This window comes from Lates calcarifer, unplaced genomic scaffold (genome assembly GCF_001640805.2).
Source record: "Lates calcarifer isolate ASB-BC8 unplaced genomic scaffold, TLL_Latcal_v3 _unitig_736_quiver_2417, whole genome shotgun sequence".
NCBI lineage: Eukaryota > Metazoa > Chordata > Actinopteri > Centropomidae > Lates > Lates calcarifer.
In genome coordinates, this window is record NW_026117951.1 from 1 (window position 1) to 23,083 (window position 23,083).

At 38.8% G+C, this 23,083-nt stretch overlaps 2 protein-coding genes across 2 annotated transcripts; both read right to left on the bottom strand.

The window, feature by feature from the left end:
- Positions 1-2,248: 2,248 nt before the first annotated feature.
- LOC108879780 (C-factor-like) lies at positions 2,249-12,582 on the bottom strand. The gene is given in 8 exon segments (XM_018671168.2): positions 2,249-2,554; positions 3,736-3,846; positions 4,930-4,965; positions 4,967-5,049; positions 7,435-7,492; positions 7,645-7,841; positions 10,543-10,597; positions 12,285-12,582. Coding segments are annotated over 8 exon segments (801 nt in total). The 5' UTR covers positions 12,432-12,582; the 3' UTR covers positions 2,249-2,440.
- A 3,476-nt stretch (positions 12,583-16,058) lies between these two features.
- LOC108879779 (G1/S-specific cyclin-D1) lies at positions 16,059-22,481 on the bottom strand. The gene is made up of 6 exons (XM_018671167.2): positions 22,392-22,481; positions 21,899-22,290; positions 20,103-20,318; positions 19,497-19,656; positions 18,715-18,863; positions 16,059-18,611 (listed from the first exon to the last, which is right to left on the bottom strand). The coding sequence occupies exons 2-6, from the start codon at positions 22,094-22,096 to the stop codon at positions 18,453-18,455; spliced, it is 882 nt and encodes a 293-aa protein (XP_018526683.1). The 5' UTR covers positions 22,097-22,290; positions 22,392-22,481; the 3' UTR covers positions 16,059-18,452.
- Positions 22,482-23,083: the final 602 nt, after the last annotated feature.

Genomic DNA, 23,083 nt, shown 5'->3' on the forward strand with positions numbered 1-23,083 from the left:
TTGAGGTTCATTTAAGACGATCAGACAGGTTCACAACAAACCAACTGCTTAGTCAGTTAAGAGAAAATTGTGAGCAGTAAACACCCAAAGTGTCCATTGTCAACATCCATCACCGGGGGTTCGATCCCCAGCTCCTCCAGTCCAAAGTATGCCAAAGTATCCTTGGGCAAGACACTGAACCCCAAAAATCGCCCCCGATGTGTCATCGGTGGAGGAATGTGTGTGTTAGAGAGCACCTACCATGTATAGAATAAGTGCTGTATGAATGTGTGTGTGAATGGATGAATGTGACATACAGCATGAAGGGCTTTGAGTGGTCGATGCGACTAGAAAATCGCTATTAAAGTACAGTCCATTTACCATTTATGGGTTTCATAAGACAGCTCACAGGAGGAGCTCTATCTTCTATTAGTGTTGTTACAATACAGCACACAGGCCAGCTTTAGTAAACAACAAAATATCTGACCAAGGAGAAATGCTAAACAGTGCTAATCTGGTATTTTACCACCAACTATTAGCTTGCACTGTACTGAAATATTGACAAAGGTAATATACTAGAAATAGTTGACACACTTGACCTTAAACCAACTGCTGTTAAAATGCTGAGAAAGTAAAACAAGATATTCTTTCATTCAGTGTTTTGATGATGGTGGTGGAGAAGGCTGCCTAACATGTTGGTCCAAAGGTGTTCAACTGGGTTGAGATCTGGTGACTGCAAAGGCCACGACATGATTCATGCTATTTTCATACCCATCAAACCATCCAGTGAGCCCTCATGTCCTATGGATGGGGCCACTGTCATCCAGAGGAATAAAAACTAAATGAAGGGAATGTTAAATTGTCGTAAAAGGTCAGTGTGGTGTACAGAGGTGGTTACCACTGTGATAGTGAAGCTTACTGATGAGTGTTATATTGTGTGATTTCCATACGTGGCCTCTAGGGGTAGTAATAGGTAAAGAGAGAGATTTCTGATATACAGAAGAATTCACTGTTTCCACTGAAGGAAATTCCAGAGTTGTTTGAATTTGATCTCAGTGCTCAGTGGCGTTTCCTGACACCTGACGTGACCTCTCTCTGGAATGGAACATGACTAAAGTCTGTCATTTTTTGAGAATGTGTGTTCAATGTTGTCTGTGCTGAGCAGTATACTTCCTTGCTGTACAGGTAGTTGCACATGGAAAAGAAAGACAAAACAGATCAAAGAAAACAATTAAAGACACTTTCACTCCATTATATTACCCAGCAGCCAGATTGTTAGATAAACAGATGTGCATTAGTATTCAGATCTGTTTATACATAGTATACATAATTCTAATGTTAAAAAGGTTTCTGATTGATTACAGATGTGATTTGATTCCTCAACATCTAAGCCATTTATTTCTGTGCTGAGTGAGTTACCTAACAGGCTTTTTGTGTCAGTCAGGTTTCTGAAACCATGGTGTGATGTTTACTTTCACACACACAAAACCAGGACACTCCAAAAACCTGATCTCTAACTGAGATGTATGCAAGCACTTGTATTCATTCAACCTTAAAAGCCAGGCTTTGAGTCTATCTTCATGCACTACTCACATGCCTATATGAATGTTGAAAGAATTTGTCCCTGTAATCATTCATCCTGTCCATTCTGATTGTGAAGTGATTACTTCCTAATGTGGCCACACTGTAAAAACAGAGGACAAAATGTGCAACAGTGATTTCTCAAGTTCAGCTGTGACTAATATGAGACCTCAGGAGTCTGAGTCTGTTGTACCACAACAAACTTATGCACAATTACAACAGTGTATCCTTCAACACAGTCCAGCAAAGACATTTTCTGGACTAAACACAGAGGGAAACTCATGCTAAAAATTACTTTGACTTTTAAAGATACCCACTGTATTTGTCTTACACAGACTGTGGCTCTTTTTCCTTTACAAAAGTCCAACTGAAGCTAAATGATTTAGCGAACTGGATTTTCACTCCACAAAGAATTCATTTCATAGCCAGTGTAAACAGGAAGGAGTGATTATAGCAACAGATAACTTTCAAATCAAAAACATGCATGTGATCACGTGAGTATTAAATATTAATACAGACATGGAAAATCTGAAGCAATCCTTTCATGTCCTCAGATATGAAAGTCCACAAATTTAGTGGCAATTCAAGTTTTCATTTTGCAGTTACAAAAACTCACACTGGCAGTTGTGTTTATAATTTAAATATGTACCTAACATTATATAAAATAATTATACCAGAGGATAGTAGATGTTATCAAATATTTATTTCAAAAAGTGACATGATGTTTTTCTTAATGTATTTTTCCTGTCATAGAGGCCAATAATAAGGCATTTTACAGTTAAAAAGGTGGATGTTACTGTGGCAGGCACCATCCTGCTACACTGTCTTTGTATGCAGAAATCATCAGCTGGTCAGCCTGGAGTGACTGTTATGGTGACTGCTACCAGGGGATTGAGTTGCCCTCCCAGTCTAACAGCATCCCGCTGTCTTTATTGCAGAGTGATGACATCACACCGAGCATGCCATGTACACTGTCCTGGGTGGTCAAAGGAGCCTGGGGGAGACAACAAAAAACAAGCAAAGATGTGTCAGAAGAAATGAAAGGGGAAATAATTTCATTATTCATCTTAAACAGGGCCTACACAGGAGCATCATGATGAGAGGAATAGTGAAACTAACTATCAATGGCTAGTTATTGAGCTAAATGCTTATGTCACGGCTATGTTAACATGCTGATGTTTAGCACGTAATCATCATAACATCTTAATTTAGGTTGTTAGAATGCTAATATTTGCTACATAGACAAAAGCATAGGATGAATTAAAAATTTGACATAAATACAAATTAATGCACAAAATGTCATGCAAATCCATTCTATAGATTCCATCTGAACCAAAGTGGTTAGAGTGACAGACTGCTGCTAGCATGGCTAAAAACCTTAACCAACCCAACTTAGCAACCAGACTATGGACCTGTAGCTCATTATGTGATATACTGAATCTAATGGATACTAGTAGTGGAGGAAGTATTAACATCATTTAGTAAAGACAAAGTAACAACAGTACACTGTAAAATACTCCAAGAAAAAGCCCTGGATTGAAAATGTCACTCATAAAGTAAAAATCAGTAACATTAGCAAATACTATTACTTGAAGTGTAAGTAAACTGTGTGAGTATTACCTTGCTAAGGGTAATGCAGTCTAATCGATCATTATATGTAGCCTGCTGTGCTGCTGAGCTGCATTGTATTCTGCTGACAGGTATTCCTAATATTTTGTCCACCCCATTGGTAATCAGTGACTGTAGGCTAAACAACAGACACGTCTCTTCGTATAGAACAATGAAGTTGCTGCAGTATATTGTTTGATCACTGATGAATTTTAGCAGCATTGTGTACCATTTTATGCTGATCTTATGTACCACTGAGTAATTTAATATAGAAAAATGTGTCATATTTTATGACCTGATGTTTGTATATCAGTCTTCAAAGTAACTGCAAACATCAAATAAATGTAGTGGAGTGAAATATTTCCTACTGAAATGTGGTGGAGTGGAGTGCCTAAAAACTGTACTTTCCATTGAAGTAAATGTATTTATTTACTTTCCACTACTGATAGATATATTTACAGAGCATGGTAAAGTTCATAAAAAGCTGCTGAAGTTACAAGTGTTATCTTTACTGTCATGGAATTAAAATATATATAGTATTTCTCTCTCTTTTCTCCATTGCCTCACCTCTTCTCCTCCCATCTCAGTGTGCACCCAGCCAGGGTGGATAGCTGTCACCAGTATGTTGTAGCTCTTGAAGTCCTCAGCTTGACAGCGAGTCAGCATGTTCAACGCTGCCTGGTGACCAACAGCAGACAGGACAGAGGCTTTGTTGTTCAAGAATTCAGCAATTTAACTATGACACTCAGTATATTATTCATCTTTAGTGTACTTTCTAGGAAACTGAAAGTTTAAGTTCATGTAAACACCTTGTCTGAAACAAAATAAAAGTTAGACATGGTGTTTTAGGGTTGATTCCAGAGTTGAGTCAACTCAATATATTTGACTTTTGTAGGTAAAGAAATTAACTCAGATTTATACATGAAAATAAAATGATTTTTTGTCTAAGCAGAATTGCTTCATGCATAAAGCCTTCACAAGAGTACCTGAATCATCACAGAAAGCGCAGAGCACTGTGCATTGTGAGAGCAATGTAATCGATTTTGAACTTGTTCCTGGCAGTGTAAAGAACTCTATAAAACTGCTTTTTAGCCATCATGTAGGAAGATAAAATTCAAAGAAAACATTAATTAATAGTCATTAAATGAATAAATTAATAATCCCTAAAATCACTTGACACTCATGTTAAGGCATGTTATCAAAATGCTGTCTGTTCCCATCACGTTTTAATTAAATCAAAGCTCAGTTATTCTAACTTGGCTGGCTGGTATCTGTATGCATGTTTGCTAAGACACTTCAGTGGAATGACACCAACATTAATATAACTCAAAGTGCTTGTGTTAATTAATATGCATTGCGCCTTCTTAAATAAAATAGACTTAAACTTAAACTAAACTCTACCTCAGTATATTTCCAAGTTAAAATAAATGTTGAATGACTGACTGACTGACTGAATGAACTGGAGCTGGAAATGACATCACTCCAGAACTGACAGTAGAAGAAGTCAGAAGTGTTTTTATTGTTGTTGCATGCTTGTTGTTGTTATTATTAGCAATACCAGTTGATAACAATGCATTACGTGGAATTTTACGAATACAAATGGCAACATATCCACACATAGAAGTTGGTACATTCCATTTTCCATTGGAAAATGGAATGTACCAATAGTCTTCCAGAGATATTGTGAGGGCACAACAGTATTAATTATCACTATATAATATAGGTAGCCTGTGATATTCAGATTTTATGCATCAGCTGTACCTTGCTGGTTCTGTAAGGATACATCTGTGCCACAGGGGAAGGTCTCTGGACATTTCTCAATGGATGAGATGAGAGTGGAGATGTTGATAATAGCTGATCTCCTGCAGGACATTTTATCACCTGAGACAGAGTGAAACAGAGACAACGATGCCACTGAAAATTCTGGTTTGTATCATGACATAGGAATAACAACTAAATTATAATGCAATACTTTGTACATTGCAACGTGTGATAGAAATGACTGCATTTTTGTGCATTAATGAGTGTTTGTGCACAAATCACATCGATTCAAGCTGTTTTATGAAATCTGTTATTATTCTGTTGTCTAATCAGAAGTAAGAGGGGACAGAGAATATTGATGAGACCATGGAAGTAATGGAGGTTTTTTAGGCTGATGTGTGTTGTTCTCCTGTGTATTTACTGCTTGAATATATCTGCTGTTGATGGATGTCAGAGGCTATTTTGATGACAAGGCTTTCCCTCTCTGTTAACTAATCTGGGTCTGTGTGTACTGGTGGCATAGAGGCAAACATAACTACATCCCAAACCAGTTCAATCTCTCAACAAACAAATGGCCATCAGTCTTATGTGATCATGGATTGTCTGTAGAGGTTAGCTGAAGGGCTAACTGTGGCCTTTGTGTGTGATAACCTCCATCTTTGGTCACCGTCTTAACATGAGTGAAATGTGTTGCTTTAGAGTTGTAACTTGTGAAAAGTCTTATGCCCAACCATGTGCTAGGTATTGTGCCAGTCAAGACTTTGCATGGTGACACACGACTGATCGGATTTCAACACATGAACTGATTGCATCATTTCAACATAAGCTTAACATACATTTCCATTGAAATGTGACTCAGAATGCTGGTTTCAAAGTCCAGAGTGCTGACCATTACACTATGGAATCAAGACAGAGCAGGTGCACCAGTCTAAGGAGTCAATATGTCGTCTCAACGCAGGTCCATTTCAGTCACCTTTGCAACATCACCTGCCTGACACTGTGAGGAGCTGTTCTTCTGACTTTCTAAGGTCCACCATCAGGTCTGCCTCTGTGTGCTTTGATAGCTACCTTCCAAACAGTCGACCTGTTTGACATCCTGTTGATGCTAGAGTGCAGACCATCTAACAGTTTTTCTCTCTCTGTTAGACATGACATTTTTTCTTGTACTGAAATAAAAACCTGGATATATACTTATATAGACAATCTGTGGGTTCTTGTCAGTGATATTGCCCAGGAGTCTCAGACCCGGTGTTTCCTACAGAGTCAAAACCAAAACAACCAAATCAGTGGAATTAATATGTTTTTCTTTCTAAAAGGTAATTGCGTAAGCACAACAGACTGAAACAAAGCATGAAACTTCATTAGGTGTTTAAGTAATGTCTTTGTTTGTAACTCTGTGGTTTACCAGTGACGCGTGCAGAGAGCAGTCTGTATGTCATACCTCTGTCTTTTTTCTGAAAGAGTATAGTTTACTTTAAGTACAGATTTTCCGCTCAGTGCTGCCTGCAGCTGTACAACCTGAACTGCACTGAGATGTACAACGTTCAAATCTCTATTGAACTGGACTATAATCAAGTGAAAGTTATCGTCAAAACCTCTGTTACCAGTATCTGTCCCTGAATCCATCTGCCTCTTGCCCACGTTTCATCCCCCAATTCCTTCTACCTTCTTCCTTCTAAGACTACCACTATGGCCCTCTGTGTTACATTTGTCAATAAAGCTTTGAAATCTGAATGAAAACATTTCAGTCAGAAGGATTAGACATGTGGTGATATGTGATCAGTCATGTTTGGCAGAAAAGGCCAACTGGTCCTAAATAAACATATGAACATCAAAACAACGTGATAGGGGTCAGGTTATACTTCCCAGATTGTACACCTGCAGGAATATGATTGGATATTATGACTGTTACATTATGATTATATGATTATGATTGTTACAATAGCTGTGAATCATTATGAGCCATATAGAAAACATCTGTTGCCAATCAGCCAATACAAGCACAGCTGCAGTGCTGTGCTGAGCTAATGCTATGCTTCTTTGAATAATTTCAACGTCATTGGTGAAACCTGTATTCAGATCCTGTTGTAAAAGTAACAACAGTGTAAATATACTTACAGTCCTGCATTCAAAATTGAATTTAGGTACAGCATTTGAATAAATGTACTGAGATACTTTCACAGTTTCACGAAGTTCACAGTTCTTAGTTTTTTGTTTGTTTGTTTGTTTTTATTTATGTATTTATTTATTGCCATATTAAAGCCAAGCCATATCAGAAGTGTGTTACCAGCAGGTTTAGACCTCAGATCCACAGCAGGTCACACTGTGTTTATTCAGGGCACTGTGTTGCTCTGAAAGGAGGAATGCATGCAGCAATGTGTCCCTGCTGTAGCCTAGTTTTCTATTAACTGTTGGCTGTTTTTCTGCTCTACTATAGCTGTGTTGTGGTGTCAGTCAAACTCTGAGGTACAAATTCTAGTTCAACATGAAACAAAAGTTATTTACCCATGTCCTTTTCAGGTGAGTGCCTCTCTGCTGCTTTCTGGAGGAGAGGGAGACACATCTGAAGAGAGAGAGATGATAAATTACACAGTTTAAAGTTGTTGTGTAATTACACAGCTGACACTGATGGACAGTGCTGTGTGTGTGTGTGTGTGTGTGTGTGTGTGTACCTGCATCTGTGTATGTCTGTGTGAGAGAATATGACAAACCAACCTTTGCGAGGAGAAATGGTCCGACCACATTGGTTTCATACACCTCCATCATATCCTTTTTCCCGGTGGCAGACAGTGGTGCTGGTGAAGCTGGAGTATTGATAGCTGCATTGTTGATGAGGAGGTTCAACCCAACTGCCCCAACCTGCTTGCTCACAGCCTGGACAGTAGTCAGGATACTGTCCTCATCCAACATGTCTGCAGGTGGACATACACATACACCAATCTTAGTGATCGATATATCAGAGGTATCAAATTCTAGGGAGGTAAAATACAAGGATCTTGCTCTTGGATACCTGTGTTTGTCATTAATATCAAAAATGAAAAAGCTCAGGTTTCAGTTAAAGGAATACTTTGCAGGTTTGGTGTGTCGGATGACCATGACTGATGAATGCAATGCAACTTCTGCAGTACTTTAGTGTGCAAACATGCCGATTTACTTTAGTTTGTTATATTACAAGAGGGAGGACATCAAATCACACAAAACAAGAAAATATAACAATAACAAAATAAAATCTAAGATGTTTGTCCTTGTGGTCCTTGATACACTGTACAGATAGTGAAGATGCAGGAGTCAAGTGACCAGATGACATCATACTATACTAACAAAACTAAAACAGTAAATACCTCTGACATCATCAGTAAAATCACAGACTCAAGTCAAACATAAAGAATAAAATGACTAAAAATGAAAAAAGGAAGGTCACTTCTGTCTTTTCCTGGCGCCACAGAACCTAATGGAGGAGACAGCACTGCTGGTACTGAACCTCACCAAGCACATGGCTGTAGACTGGTGTACATGAGTTCTACAAAGACAGTCTTTCAGACCCTCATTAAATATGCATACACCTTAACCATGCAACTTGGACATATAGTATTTCTGCCTCTGGAGCTGTAGAGTCTGATCTGTGATGACTGATCTCCTGCTGCTCCTACAACTCCACTCAACACCTGCTGCTAGAATTACAAATTACTTACACTGCTATTAGGTGTATTGCTATGTTAGCAGTTAATACTTTAATTATCACTAGTATCATTACTACTGCTGTATTACTGGCCTCACCTTACATGCTATGTTCTTCTTTCGCTATTCTCTACCCACTCCCCCCCCCCATCCCCCTCTCTCTCTCCTTCTTAACCCTGCCTCTACCTCTTAAAAGGAAGTTTTTCCTTGCCACTGTCGCCTAGTGCTGCTCATGGTGGGATTTGTTGGGTCTCTCTCTGTAAATACCTATTTTAAAGAGTACGGTCTAGACCTGCTCTATATGAAAAGTGCCTTGAGATGACTGTTGTTGTGATATGGCGCTATATAAATAATACATTGAATTGAATTGAATTAAAAACCAATGATAAAACCTTTTGCTGTATGAATCAGATACCAATAAAATGCTGACTGGTTGGTCTGGTTCTTTGAGCACAATGGAAGAAAACATGCACATGGGGAATAAAGAAATAGTGAACATTTTATATGAAAGGAGAAAAATTATACACAAATATTTTTGTAAAAACAAAATTGAAGTCAAGAAAAACAAAAACCCTAGCACCGAGTGGTGCAAAGGCCAATTTAAATCACTCTGTTTATTATTCTTAACGGAAATCAACCAAATTTTTGAGGGGCTAAAGTTACTCAAAACTCATGACGTTTTGTGTGTTAGATATTGTGAAAATATACCAAATTTCAACAAAGCAGCACCCACAGTAGGTTTTACCCACATGTACTTATGTAACATCCCAAGACTTACAGAACATCCTGTTGGAGCCATACCCTAAACCCCACAGGAAGTCACTCAGAAAATAAATAAGATCAGCTTCAAATTTGGTCAGTGCAATCTAAAGACCTGCCCTGCGATGGACTTCAATGAATGAATGAATGAATGAATCTAAAGATCTTTACGCTGCTAAATTTGAAAGCATTTGAGTTATTGTTGAACAGTTTGTCTGTGGTGGCAGGATGAATTTCAATGTGTCACCATAAAACAGGAAGTTGTTGTAACTCACATATCTGCCTCAAAATTCTAATGTTTGATAAGGATCCCAGTTTGAAGACATCTACACAGCCATAGCACCACCTACAGGCAACAGGAAATGACACATGTTCATACTCCCTCCAGTAGGGCAACCAGATCCACCTTAAATTTAGTCATTTGGCTACATTTGTCAAAATCAGTAAGACATTGATGATGCATGATTGTGAAAATTGTGGGTTTTCATTAAGGGATGTTTCACCATAGAACAGGAAGTTGTTGTAACTCAAATATACAATGCCTAGTTTGCCCAAAACTTGACATATTTCATGAGACTCCCAGCCTGAAAACATCAGCTAAAACCAGAACATAAGGATCTGCTTGAGAAAATAGTCATTTAACTTGATGGGTGTGCGTTTAAGTGTAAAACACCTTAACTTTTCTTTTTGAAAGTACCTGGATTATTTAATCATCGCATTTTAGGGGTGTCATTTGCAGATGAAAATAGGATATTAGTTTTATTGTACAGTAAAGTATCAGGATTTCTTTAAAGTATCAGGATTAGCATTGTTATTGCAAGTATTTGTTTGGGTCAAGTATTAAAATTGCACGTATAGAAGATGTTATCTTGTATGGGTGAGGAAAATTAGTCATTTCAGGCTAAGTCATTGACTTTCTTTTTACTGAGAACACAGAGCAACTGTCCCATGTCCCAAGTATGGACTTATTTTGTTACTTTAGAAAGATAATATTTATTACATGAAATAAGATTGACATCAGTACTTTTGATGAAGTTGTGGGCACATATAAAATCTGACTTTGGCTGCCCCTGTCATCTATGGCCTCTCACTGAAGTTTAATGGAAATGTACATTCCCGTTCTGTAAGAATACATTTGAATGTCTACACAGATATATGTGGGTGAGTGGAGTTTACCTAGTTTGATCATCGTGATCTTTCCAGGATATTGAGCAGTGAGCTTTCTCAGGGCCTGGAGGGAACAGAGAGAAGAGGGAGACACAGACAGTCGAGGAAATGACAGATGATAAAGTGGATGGACAAAGACAGAGAGACTGAAAAAATAAACTGTTCTTTACTGCAGCATTCCATTATTTCTTCTCTCATTTTATAGTAGTAAACTTGATGGTCTGATTCCATTGGTCCATGCTGCTGTGTCCACAACATTTATAGTGAGTTGGTCCCTAACAGTAACAGAGATTTAGAATATACTGATCTAATTCAAGCAATTATGTTAAGCTGCAGACAAAAAACATGGCTGTGAGCACATGTTGAGCATATGTTGAACTTGTTGGGTAAGTTAAGGGACTAACCCTTAAAAATGTAAAAATGGCTCTGTCTTTAACAATGTATTGACCAAAACACTATGTAGTCATTTGGTACCAATTCAACTCTGTGTGAAGCACTTTTTAGTTCATCAACTATGAATTCCACTGTATACATTGCTGAACTATCAATGTGCATGCAAATGAATGCATCAGAAAAATGATGATTGACAGGGAATTTAATTTGTTTTCCTTACAAGGCTGTAATCTAAGAAGAATGACAGCATTAACTGTCTGAGAGAGTGGCCCAAAAGGACATCTGTTTACATTCAAGCAAAGCCCTCTAGCAGCCATAGTAATTTTGACAGGTCAAAGGGGGAAGTCAGGTAACAATATTATAGTGTGACAAAGTTCACATAGGGAGGTGGTTGGGCTATGTATCATTCTAAAGGACATGGACAAATGAAGTTTTTGTCTTTTAATGTGGAGGACTTGTTCCCTTCAATATCTGCTCCTAGGAACTTAAGCATGAATAATATTTATATGGTTGTTTAGGCAACTCTAGGCAATTGATTAAAATCATAAAAGGATAAGTCATGAGACAGGATCTGCTTACCTGTTCAATTATTAACCAAACTATGTTTAACCAAAGCATTTTGTAGCTTAACTCAGACCACCTCCCTGAAACTTCTGTGTGGCAACACTTCTACTGACCATAACCCAGGTAACAATAACATTTCCTCCAAAACATTTTGGCATAATCATTTAGAAGTAGATAAACAGAATTTTGTGTTGTTTTAATACACATTGCAAATAATAATAGTCCTTGACAGTGTCTTTGAGGAATCCTGCATTCAGTAGGATTTATAATGAAAATGTCTCTCTCATTCTCAAATCAAAGTAAAGTAAAAAAACAAAAAAAACAAAACTTCTGCTTCAGCCAATCATCGGTCACCTGAGCCAAAACAGATTCTCATTGTAACACCCCGATCAGACAACTAATGGGCATGTGTTATTAAAATCTGTAGAATGACTAATCACTAATAGAATAATCTTAATTTGACAGAAGGTGCAGTCATAAAACTTGTTCTCATACAGAAATTGCTCAAAGTGGTTAAATTAGCAGTTAAAACACATTTAAAAAAAGATTTCTCAGTAGTTATTTGGGGCACTCTTATTGATCAACAATTCAGTCAGCCCCATACAGATAGGTAAAGGTCATCAAGTGTATATTTAAGTCTTCCTCATATGCACAGGTGCAGGGTCCATAATTCATGGAAAAGCCATAAATCAGCTCATACACTCTTCTGTTAGTAGCAACATGTGTGTGTGTGTGTGTGTGTGTTAGCAGTGCGTCTGGAAACCATTCCAAGTAATCGTGTGTAACCGTCTCACCTCAGCCCTGGTTCCCTCAGGGTCTCTGCAGCAGGCATAGATGTGAGCCTCCTCTCTTGTCTTCTCTGCCAGTTGTTTGACCAGCTCCAAACCAATACCTCTGTTGCTGCCAGTCACCAAAATGTTGCCTTCCAGTTTCACTGACATGTTTAGCTGATCAACTGTCAAACCCCAGCTGCTGTCTGACTATCCTGTGACAGTGACTGAACATGTGTGAGAGCACAGTGTTGCAGTAATGTTAGTCCTGTGTGCGTCATGCACTCAATATAGGTGGGTACTGTACAAGAAGGCAGGAGTAAGTCTCTCACCTCTCTCTGTGTGTATTGACGTGTTTATATTATCACCTATTGCACATATAACACTAAACCTTTGGCCCACCTTTACCTTACTTTTCCTTTCATAAGCAGTTTTCTTACCAACGAATCAGCACCAGCCGTAAAGTCCCTCTTTGATTTGTAGTGATATTTTTTTTCCTTTCTGGAGTCCAGGACATGTATTTAAACCAAGAGCTGTCAGTTTATCTTGCCACATAATCAACCTTTCCTCATGAGTAAACAAATTATTTATTCTGACTTTGGCCTTTTAACAGTGTATGTTTAGTTACAAAACATACCAGGAATGTGGTGATTCAGAATATGCAACATACCTTTTTTTCCTCTTAGAGCGTAGTTAGATAATTAGTGAGTGTGATTATGTCATCAGAATCTGTGGAAAGTGTGTGTTGCTGCAGAAAGATGAAGTTACCCCACTGCCAGAAACCAAATAATTCTGCCTCTTCCTGTCTTCAGGAGCACTGTGTTGACTGATGACAGCCAGACAGAATGTACTGAAGCCTTTCACAATCAGCCGGCTGCTGAAAAGCAAGCAACCTGTCTGAATGGTTGTTTGTCAGCACAGGAGTTGTATCTAAATGGTCTATTACGTGAGCAGTAAAATAGGCTGTAACTTATTTATTGAAAGTTGCACTAACTCATATTTTCATAGTAACAACGGATCAAATCAGTGTGTAATGTGTGAAGAATTGTTCACATTGACTGACCACTGAGAATTATCACCAAATCTACAGTCCTCTTCAGCTTTACATAGATTTTAGCCTCTTATTCTTTTGAGTTGACAGCCTGCATTTTTACCACTTTGGCTCAGTCTCAGCTTTCATCAACCTGGTTTTCAACAGCAGTGGGCAGCTATTTTCAGAGAAAAGCCACTGTACACTACCTACTCAGCACCAAGTAGTAGACAGATTAGACAGTTAGAGATTAGCTGGTGAACATAGTTGAGCATTAGCAGCTGAGGAGACGGGTGTTTTTTCTCAGGAGTTGGAGGTGATCAAACTGAAGCTAATATGAGAGTGAATATTAAATGTATAGTTACCATGGGGACACAAACATGACCCTGAATGAATGCTGACATTGCTCTGTGTTTGGGAGATGTGTAAGTAGGCAACAGTTTGCAGCTGTAGGTCACTATCAGCATCATGAGGTGATAATATTTAAATATGTACATCATATTTCTGTTACACCCAAATTGCCAGAAAGTAAGATGTTGCAGGTTTGAATAATAAAAAATTATTAAACAGTTTTGAGTATGTGTTGAGTATTTGGGTAACCACACTATGTGACTGTCCACCTCTGCCAGGTCACAGTTCATGGATCTAAACCTCGCTCTGGATACCTGTAGTAGGGTATGGGAGTCCAATTTAAATGAACAAATAGGTCAGCACTCTTAACTTAGAGGACCTTTAGCATCATGGTTACAGTAGTAAACAAACAGTTAAGACTGTACAACAGTCGTGGATGCAAGAAACAAGATTCACATGGGGAAAAACACACTCCTGTGTGAAAGTCTATATTTTGTTGACCCATCCATCCACCTCAATCACCTCCTAACATTTTGCCATAATAAGCTGCTTGCACAAATTGTTTTTTGTTTTTTTTTGTTTTTTTGTAACAGGAGGACACCCTTTTTGGTATACTTCTTTTCCTATAACAGAGTGAAACCTCAAAGTTCCTCTTTTTCTGGCATCCACAGATAATATACATTTAATTTGGATGAGTTTTAACTTATTAGTGGAAACAGAATGGGTGAACGTGCTTAGCCTTATTTAATTTTTATGAATGGTGATTTTGTCAGATGTCCTCTAACACTGACAAAGTACTTATTTCAAACTAAACTATGATCTTTCCCTGTAACTAAACAGTGTTCCTGTGGGTTGTATCAGAGGATAAACAACTCAATTTGGGTTCAGTTGATATAATTGAACTTTGAATTTTCAACTTGGCTTTAAACATGTCATCACTTTAGGGTCATCATGATCTAAAACAGTGTCCTGCTATCAGAGTTGGAACAAAGAAACAGCTTACAGTGTAAGCAGAACATTGATCCTAGCTATGATTATAGGTATGATTGCCTTGGGTAATATTTTATTTCAACATATTAATATCTTGATATCACTGCAATAGTTTTCTTGTCTGACAAAATGAAGACTTCTAATTTACCTTTCATTCTTGTGCCAGAGAGTGCCTGAAGAGTTTCTCCTCTGTGACCAGTTCCCTGCTATGAGCTAACACTGCCACCTGCTGGCTGTTATATATATTTAACTACAATCAAGTTCATCTAGCAACAGGATTTCTTTTCTCAACTGTTTAATTGATAATATTCAGCAAGTCAGCATATATGTAACCTCTAACTGAATTCTAATTCATAATGCATCACATTTTCAATTACAGCAGTATATTGTTACCTGTCCTTTCTGTGACTGTCAGGCAGAGACGATGTTTGGTGACACTGAGGTGACATAGGTGGCACAAGTGACTTGAGACTAGTGTGACGGTCCACCTTTTAGCACAGTAGTGACTGGAGCATAGTGGCAACACTGAAGCGGCTTCAGGTCAAGTCTCTGGCTGTCCTTGAGTGACCCAGCCAAAGTGCAGACTTAGCCCCTGTAGAACATCTGTGCAAAGACCTAAAGTTTACTGATGCTTTACCACTGAGACGATCTGCCAAGGAGAGTGGGGTGGAATGTCCAAATCCAGGTGTGCAAAGCTCATAGAGACTTAGCCAAGAAGACTCAAAGCTGTAAATTGATGGTGCAGGTAAAGAAAAAATCAACAAACACATTTCCAGAATCATAATTTCATGTTTCATTGTTATGTTTATGTTACCATAAAAAATAGAATGGTTATTAAATTTCTTACATTCTAACTGCTATTTAAGATCATCATCTATTGCATTCTTGAATATTTGGGCAAGGCTGGACAAGGAAATTGACAAAGTCACTAACTTCCCTGGGACCACCACACTATACCACACTCCAGACACAAATTAATTTGGCAGAGGGCTGCAGTAAATTACAATATAAATTGAAAAAAGGTGCCTGGAAATGTTTATATTTCATTTGACGTTATGTTTACATGGTGCATATTCACTTGTCACAGCAGTCCAGTATGTTGTAATGTAATTTCTGGTGCTCTGGGCAAGATGGGTTAAGGGAGTGTGTGTGTGTGTGTGTTTATGTACTGGGTTTAACAGGGGCCCACAGCTCAGTTTTGCCCAATGTCACTTATCAGATTAATCCAGCTCTATGTTGAGGCTCTTGTTCATAGAGGAGCTGGTCTTCTGGTACATTGACATTACACTTTCATTCCTATGGATAGCTGATCAATCTTCTGTTCTATTCTACTGAAGCCTGGACCAGCTCGTTCCATTGGAGTTCATCTCTGTGGTGACCCATTGGAAGTGTTTGGTCATTCAATAAAGACACTGCTGTGTGCTGTGTTCGGGGATGTCATAGTTATTGTATTGTTTCTTCACAGTATTTAGCACATTAAAACACCACTCTACAAACTACAACACTGCTCTCATACATTGACTAGTTTGTGATTGCTCTGATGATTATTTATTTATTACCTGCATCAGAACATTAACATCACATCCTTTTTTGTTGGTAAATGTGCTGCAATTTGTTTAAACTGAATTCTAGATCTAGATTAAACTCAAACATGACATCTCGTCATCTACAAAAAAAAATTATCACCACATAACAATACAGGCCCTGAAATTATAAACACTAAACATCACCAACAGGTGCAACAAGTGTTTTATCAAGAAATTTCCTTTTAATTCATCTTTACATTCTGTCCTAAGACAGACAAAAAGCACCAACATGGAGCTTAATCTGATACAAGCTTATGTCATGAGATATACCCTTAAAAACCCTAAAAAAAAAAAAAAAAAAAAAAAAAAAACTTCATAGCACTATGTAGGTACAAGTTAGTTGTGGCTTCTCTATTCAAGAAGCAAAATATTAGTACCTTCAAAGACCATCTGTGTGGTAATGTTAATAGAGCAGCTGAGGCAAGACAAACTCTTTGACAGACTTGACCTCTCTTTTAGTACAACTTTTTGTTGTAAAGTTCCTGTACAAGTCAAGTGATATGACAATAATAAATATCAGAAGCTAAATAAAGTAGTACACCTGATGCCTTATTTCACAAAATGAGTACTGCTTCATCCTTATTTCCAGGAGAGACAGACAGACAAAATCTGTTTGTATGGTTGGAAGAAAAAACAGTTTCAGATCCTTTTCATCTTGTCAGATTGACAAACAGTTCATCATACATCAAGTTGCAGAGGCATTATTATTCAGTATCTGCATTTACAACTTTTGCTTGAGGTGGAGAGAAACTGCAACCTGTCCAGTCCAGTGTGTACCCCAGAGAAAAATCAGCTTTATTTTACAATCAAACTATGTAAAATCATTACAGTTAGCTGACATGGTACACCCTGGACAGATCGCCAGCCCATCACGGGGCTACCTCTGAACCTCATTACTAAAAACCGTTATTAACTTTTTTTTTTTTTTTTTTTTACTTAAAATGCACACAGGAAATGCAGTGTGATGCCTCTTATCTCCACTGACAATCCAAAGTTGAGAGTGACATTCAATGGTTAGTGCATCTCACTCTACTGACTAGTAGGAGTCAGCTATGCACTACATTGCATCACATTAGAACAGTTTGGTAGTTTATAACACCTTTCAATTTGGAGTGATACATCTTATGATGGTTTTTATGTACTGGAGTATATTTTATATTTTATTAGCAAAATACTGCACCTCTATCTGTGTTTTTTGGGTTCCAATTCAGGAACCTCAACATCACACAGAATGACAGATGATATTATGTCATTATTTTCAAACTGTTATATGAAGGCCCTCGGTGCTGGATGACAACTGTCTGGTAATTACCTTTACTTTACAAATTGATGGGGAACAGTATTTATAAAGCTGTTGAAAGGGAAAGATAAATGTAAAACTGAGTATTTCTAATTTAAATTGCTCTTAAATTTAAGAAAGGTTTCAAATTAGGAGTAGACTCTTGGGGTCTTAGATTGTTGCAGTACAGAGACAGAGATGAGCACACAACTTTGAGACATGTTTTAAAATGACATAATACAGTATAGGTCATGATAAATAATATGTCATGCAAAGCAAGACATATAATTCAGAATAGGCCAGTTTTACACAACTATTTCCAGCTGCTGCTTTCCAGTAAGCTGTCATCAACACACAATTGATAGGTTGATGTTACACCACTGTTTGTTTCTACTTGGTCACCTGAGAGCTGCGCTTACAGTTTACTCCAACACTTCACTGTCAGTAGGTGTGGCTCATGATAAGTCTGTTACTCACTTTTAGCAAATAAGTTTTTTACTCCTGAGTTGGCTATGTAGAGCTTAGTGCTGTTTAATAATTAAATGTTGGATAATGCAGGTCCATGACAATCAAAACACACCAATTAGTTTTGGTCTCTGGCTGATTCATGTTCATCTGATCAGGGCTTAGAGGAAGGTAAGGGTTACCCCACAGGTAAAAAGTTGCACTTAACATGCATTACTCTTTCAACCATTCCTTAAGTGTTAGCTACAGTCCAGTCTTAAGGTTGCTGGATGTGATGGGGTCCAGTTGGCATCTCTCTCTGGTCCCTGCCAAGGTTCACACTGGACTTCATATACACAGTTCTGATGCTCTGTTGGGTCCAGTTACTTGTGAGTGCTCCAACACACACAAAACACACACTGCATCATGTAAAAACACAGCTAAGTGTGTTTTTTTTGTATTTGTGTGCATCCAGGTCATCAGTTCAGCCTGCTTCTCTTCTCTTATCTCAGTCAGATGTTGATGTCGCGGACATCTGTGGGTGTAGTTGAGAGGTCCTGCCCCTCACTGATGTTCTTAGTTTCCATGGTAACTGAATGTTGCTGTTGTGCCTGTCTGAGACTGGTCTCCAGAAGCGACTCGATTTGCTCCTGACACGCCCTGAGACAATCCTGTAGAGTGCCAGTTCAGGTTAGTGTGAAAATCTGAGATGGTCTCGGTTCAGCAAGCGTGAATGTAATGTGCACTGATCATGTTGTGGACAGATGTACTCACTGGGTCACTCTTGATGGTCTGTGCCAGCTGCTCTGTCAGTTTCTGTGACATCATGGCATTGCCCAGCATCTTCATTTGTAAACCCTCCACTGCTGCCACCATGCTGCCTGCTGCCACCATGGACGGAGGGCTGGCTATGAATTTAACATCTGCAAAGCATCATAACAGAGCTTAACGTTAATAAGGCAACTTTCATTCTCTTATATAAGATGGCTTTTTTGTGCAGATGTACCCATCATGCATGCAGCCTGGAGTTCCTCCTGCTCATTTTCTTATTTTTCCAAATCTTTAACTTTCTTCTTTTGTCAAACTTCTTGTCAAAATTTTTATTATTATTAATATATTTAAACTGTGTCATCTCTAAACATATCAGGAGAGACAGATCTGGTCTGTTTTTCACTGTAGTGTACTCTGTAGTGAGTGTAGTGTTATGTGTTCATTCAACTATACTACCACAGCAACTCCAAGGTCACATTTTTTTTATACGAGGGACGAGTTGACAGCACTGAAGCTGGCCTATATGGAGACCAGAACAACAGACATCCCAAGAGTAAACAGAGAGGATGGATGCAGAGGAGGAACGAAGCAACAAGAGAACAAAGCTGGGTACAGACAATACAGACTGATGGAGAAGAGGAGATATAAGCCATATCTGCCTTCTATCATCGTGGGCAGTGTCAGTTTCCTTGACATTAAGATGGATGAGCTAGCTGCCTTAGTGAGGAATCAGAGGGAGGTCTGTGAGTGCAGTTTTATGCATTATAATGTAGTCCCATGCATACCTGTAGCACACAGTGCCACAAAGGTCTGAGCGTGCTTCCTGAGTATGGGCCTGGTCTCTCTCCGGACAGGCAGCTGAGACAAGAAGTGGTCGATGAAGTCGAGAGGGGTTACTGAAGCCAGGTCCCACTTCAGCTTGTTCAGAACCAGCAGTTCCATTTGCTGTGAGTAGATGAGGACAGAGAGACGGACAGAAGGACAGGTTTATGTGTGATCCAAAAAGGCAGACGCAGGGATTAACAACGATGGTGATGGATGTTTTCTGTCTACTTGTGGGGATTTTTGGCTTTAAGACAGCACTGGAAGAAAAGCCACGGGTGATCAGAACCTTTAGGCATCCTCCTATGGGGACCGTGAATAGCTACTGTGAACTTCTGAAGACAGGGGTCATGGGGAAAATATAACCTTGGGCAATAGGACAAGCTCCTGGGAGCCGTCCTCTAGGGACCATAAAATCCATACCAATCTGGCCAGTCGATACTCAGGCATTTAGAGCTGAACAAAAAAGTTCAGATGAAGAGACGTTTCATACTTAGGACCTTAGATTACAGGTATCCCCACATGGACAAAGAATGCTTTAATGTGATGGTCAACACTGAAGGACCTACCAGTAGCTGAGTAGGTGTGATAGAGTTGTCTGTGTAGATGCAGAGTTTCTCAGCAGTAAGTGGGATTGTCTCCTTCAGTTTGGATGCCAGGAACATACAAGCAGCTCCCAGTAACTGCAGGTGGCTCTTCTTGGTGGGTTCCACTGACAGGAAGCGGTCCATGTAGTTCATAGCCAGAGGGAAAACTTCCTCCTCACACTTCTGCTCCTCACACACCTGCAGAGACACACCAGACAACAATACTGCCATTAAATGCAGTTTATTCATTAGTGTCATTATAAAATATCAGTGACGTTAGTTTAAGTTACAGCCAATAAGTGAGCTATACAGAATTTTGGGAAAAGAGAGCACTGCTACTGATTTTGACACATACCTAGAGTTCTGGTATCAGAGTTGAGAGAAAAAAAGTAATTCTGTCAGTGCATCTCTATCACTATCATGCTTCCCTGGATACATGCACTAACAGAGCACATACTAACACTGGGCAGGGCCTCTCTTTACTCTTAAAACAGCTTTATGATTTATCAGCTGCACATTCATGCTGCCAATCCCACAGGTGTTCTATTAGATTCAGAATGAATGAATGATTCATTTTAAATGACATTTCTGTCATTTAAAATGATCAAATTAATATTTTTAAAAAGTATCTAAATGACTAGGGCAATAACATTGGTTGACATAAAAGTATTATTCAATTAACAATTTTGATCATCAATAATTCAAGTCGATTAAAAACACAAATCAAACATTGCTATTTGCAACTTCACTGCTTTCTGGGTGTCCCATCATTAACTGAAAACCTTTAAAACAACACCCTGGTAAGGTGACAAACTCAAGATATTTCCATGTAAAAAAAGGTGACATGATTTGTTTTTCTACTTAAGTGGAAAAGATTCTCGAGCAGTTAGACTCGTATACAGTCTGTGTCTCAGTAATGGTTTGGTACAAACATGGAGAGGCAAAACCTGAGAACCCTTCGAGTTCCCCACGAGCCTCCAACACAAAGGCAGCGCGTGGTCTGCACGAACTGGCAGCTCGCCACATTTCCCAGAAATACTTTAAAATGTATCTACCTTGTTTAACTATACAATATGTTATGCATTCTCTGTAGATTTGACATTTCTTTCTTCACTGTTAAAGAGACATGTGAGCGCAATGAAATAATGTAATATAAATAAAGACGGCGGCGGAGATTGTTGAAGAGGTGTACCTTTAACTTCATAAACTGTTCACAAATACACTTTTAAAACGCCATTTTTGCCTCTTTAATGGGCTATGTGTGGTTTCAAAACCTACATTTTGGACCAGCATCATGTCTGTTATGTATTGATGATAGTAACTCCAGTGCGTTACACCACTGAGAATTAAATTCCGAGTTGGTAAACCCAACTGAAAATCCAAAAATGCTGCTTGTTTATCATCTAGACTGCATTACATTTCACTTGGTTAGATGATACTCAGTGTTTAGGACTAGCACTTCGGAATTCGCAATTTGGCATTCCTTTCATTCACCTTTGAACAAACCAACACCTTCCAGCTTCCACAAAATCAACAGTGGTGCTAGTGAGCAGTGTGAATTTACTTCATTAGTTGTGCCTTGATTTTAAAAAATAAGTTGCACATATTGTACCCGGTATGTCGAATTAACCAACGGGTCTCAGTGACTCAAAATTTAGACACCACCTTATGGTATCGAGCTGATAACTTTGCAGATAAACGAGCAACTCGGAAACATCAGTTTTGTCAGTGTGAGTCTCTTTGTACAACCGGTTAAGCCATGATGGGGTTTCACTCACCTCCAACACCCAGGTCGCCACTATCCTCCTCATGTACGGAGCTATTTCTCTCTGGACGCATTTGAAGTAGTTGGGAGCGGGGAGGTATTTGTCTTCTGCCCGCAAGAGCGCACGCAGGACCCGGTCAGTCAACAGGTTGGAGTCCCGGTAGGCCCTGGCAGGCCTGTCCCCCTCACAGCACAATAACTGAGGTTCCATTTACCTTACCCTGCCCGTAGCACTTTGTGCACTCTCTCGGCTATTTCCGTCGTGTCACTGTGGTGACAAACTTTAAAACAAGCTCTGACTTGGCAAACAACAATAGATCATCAGCCGCTCCTCATTTTGTAGACAAAATCGTTTTCCACTTGTCCTTTATTTTGTGGATGAATATTACCACCTTTGGTTGCCGGCTGGAGCAGTAATGAAAAATGTAGTAAATGAAACCATTCCTTGTTTATCTCCGTTGTATCACTGGATTACTTTATACATTTTCCGTCGATTCGTGACTTACTTTCTTTTGTTGCACAAGGAGTCACAGGACAAACCGGAGTAGCAGCTCTGTGTGTCTCCACAGGCAGAGGGAGGCAACTTTACCTACAACCTCCTGCTGCAGCGCCCTTTTGTTATTAGACCGCGTCAAGCCAAACAGCAATAAATGATAGCACATCCGGCCCAAATATTTCAAAATAAAACAAACACAAACTTTTCATCCAACTGTGAGTCGGTTTATTATCATCATTCTAGTAGAATACCCACTTTTCTACTTGCCTTCAGTGATGTGAGAGGTTTCTGTGTTCTGTGCTGAGATTTTTAAATATCCACTGTTGAGATTTCTGACACCACCTTCAAACACTGGAGATGAATTGAATTCCATTTTTATTGCAAAAATCACTGAGAAATTTTGGAAAACTTAATGATTCATGGTTTGGGCTCTTTCATAACATTCATACCACACAGAAACTTTTTGTTAATTACATTTTATATTGTTATTGGTAACCTTAGTTTGTAAGTTATCACGCTACTGAATCTATGACAAATGTTAGGGAATAGCATTGATGTGATATCAAGCGGTGAATAATTATACTGCATGTTAAAAAAAAAAGTGTGTTTGTAACGTTGAAATTGATTTACTTCCGGATTTAGAGCTAGGCATGGCTAACTTCATTCTGAGCGCGCGCACACACACACACACACACACACACA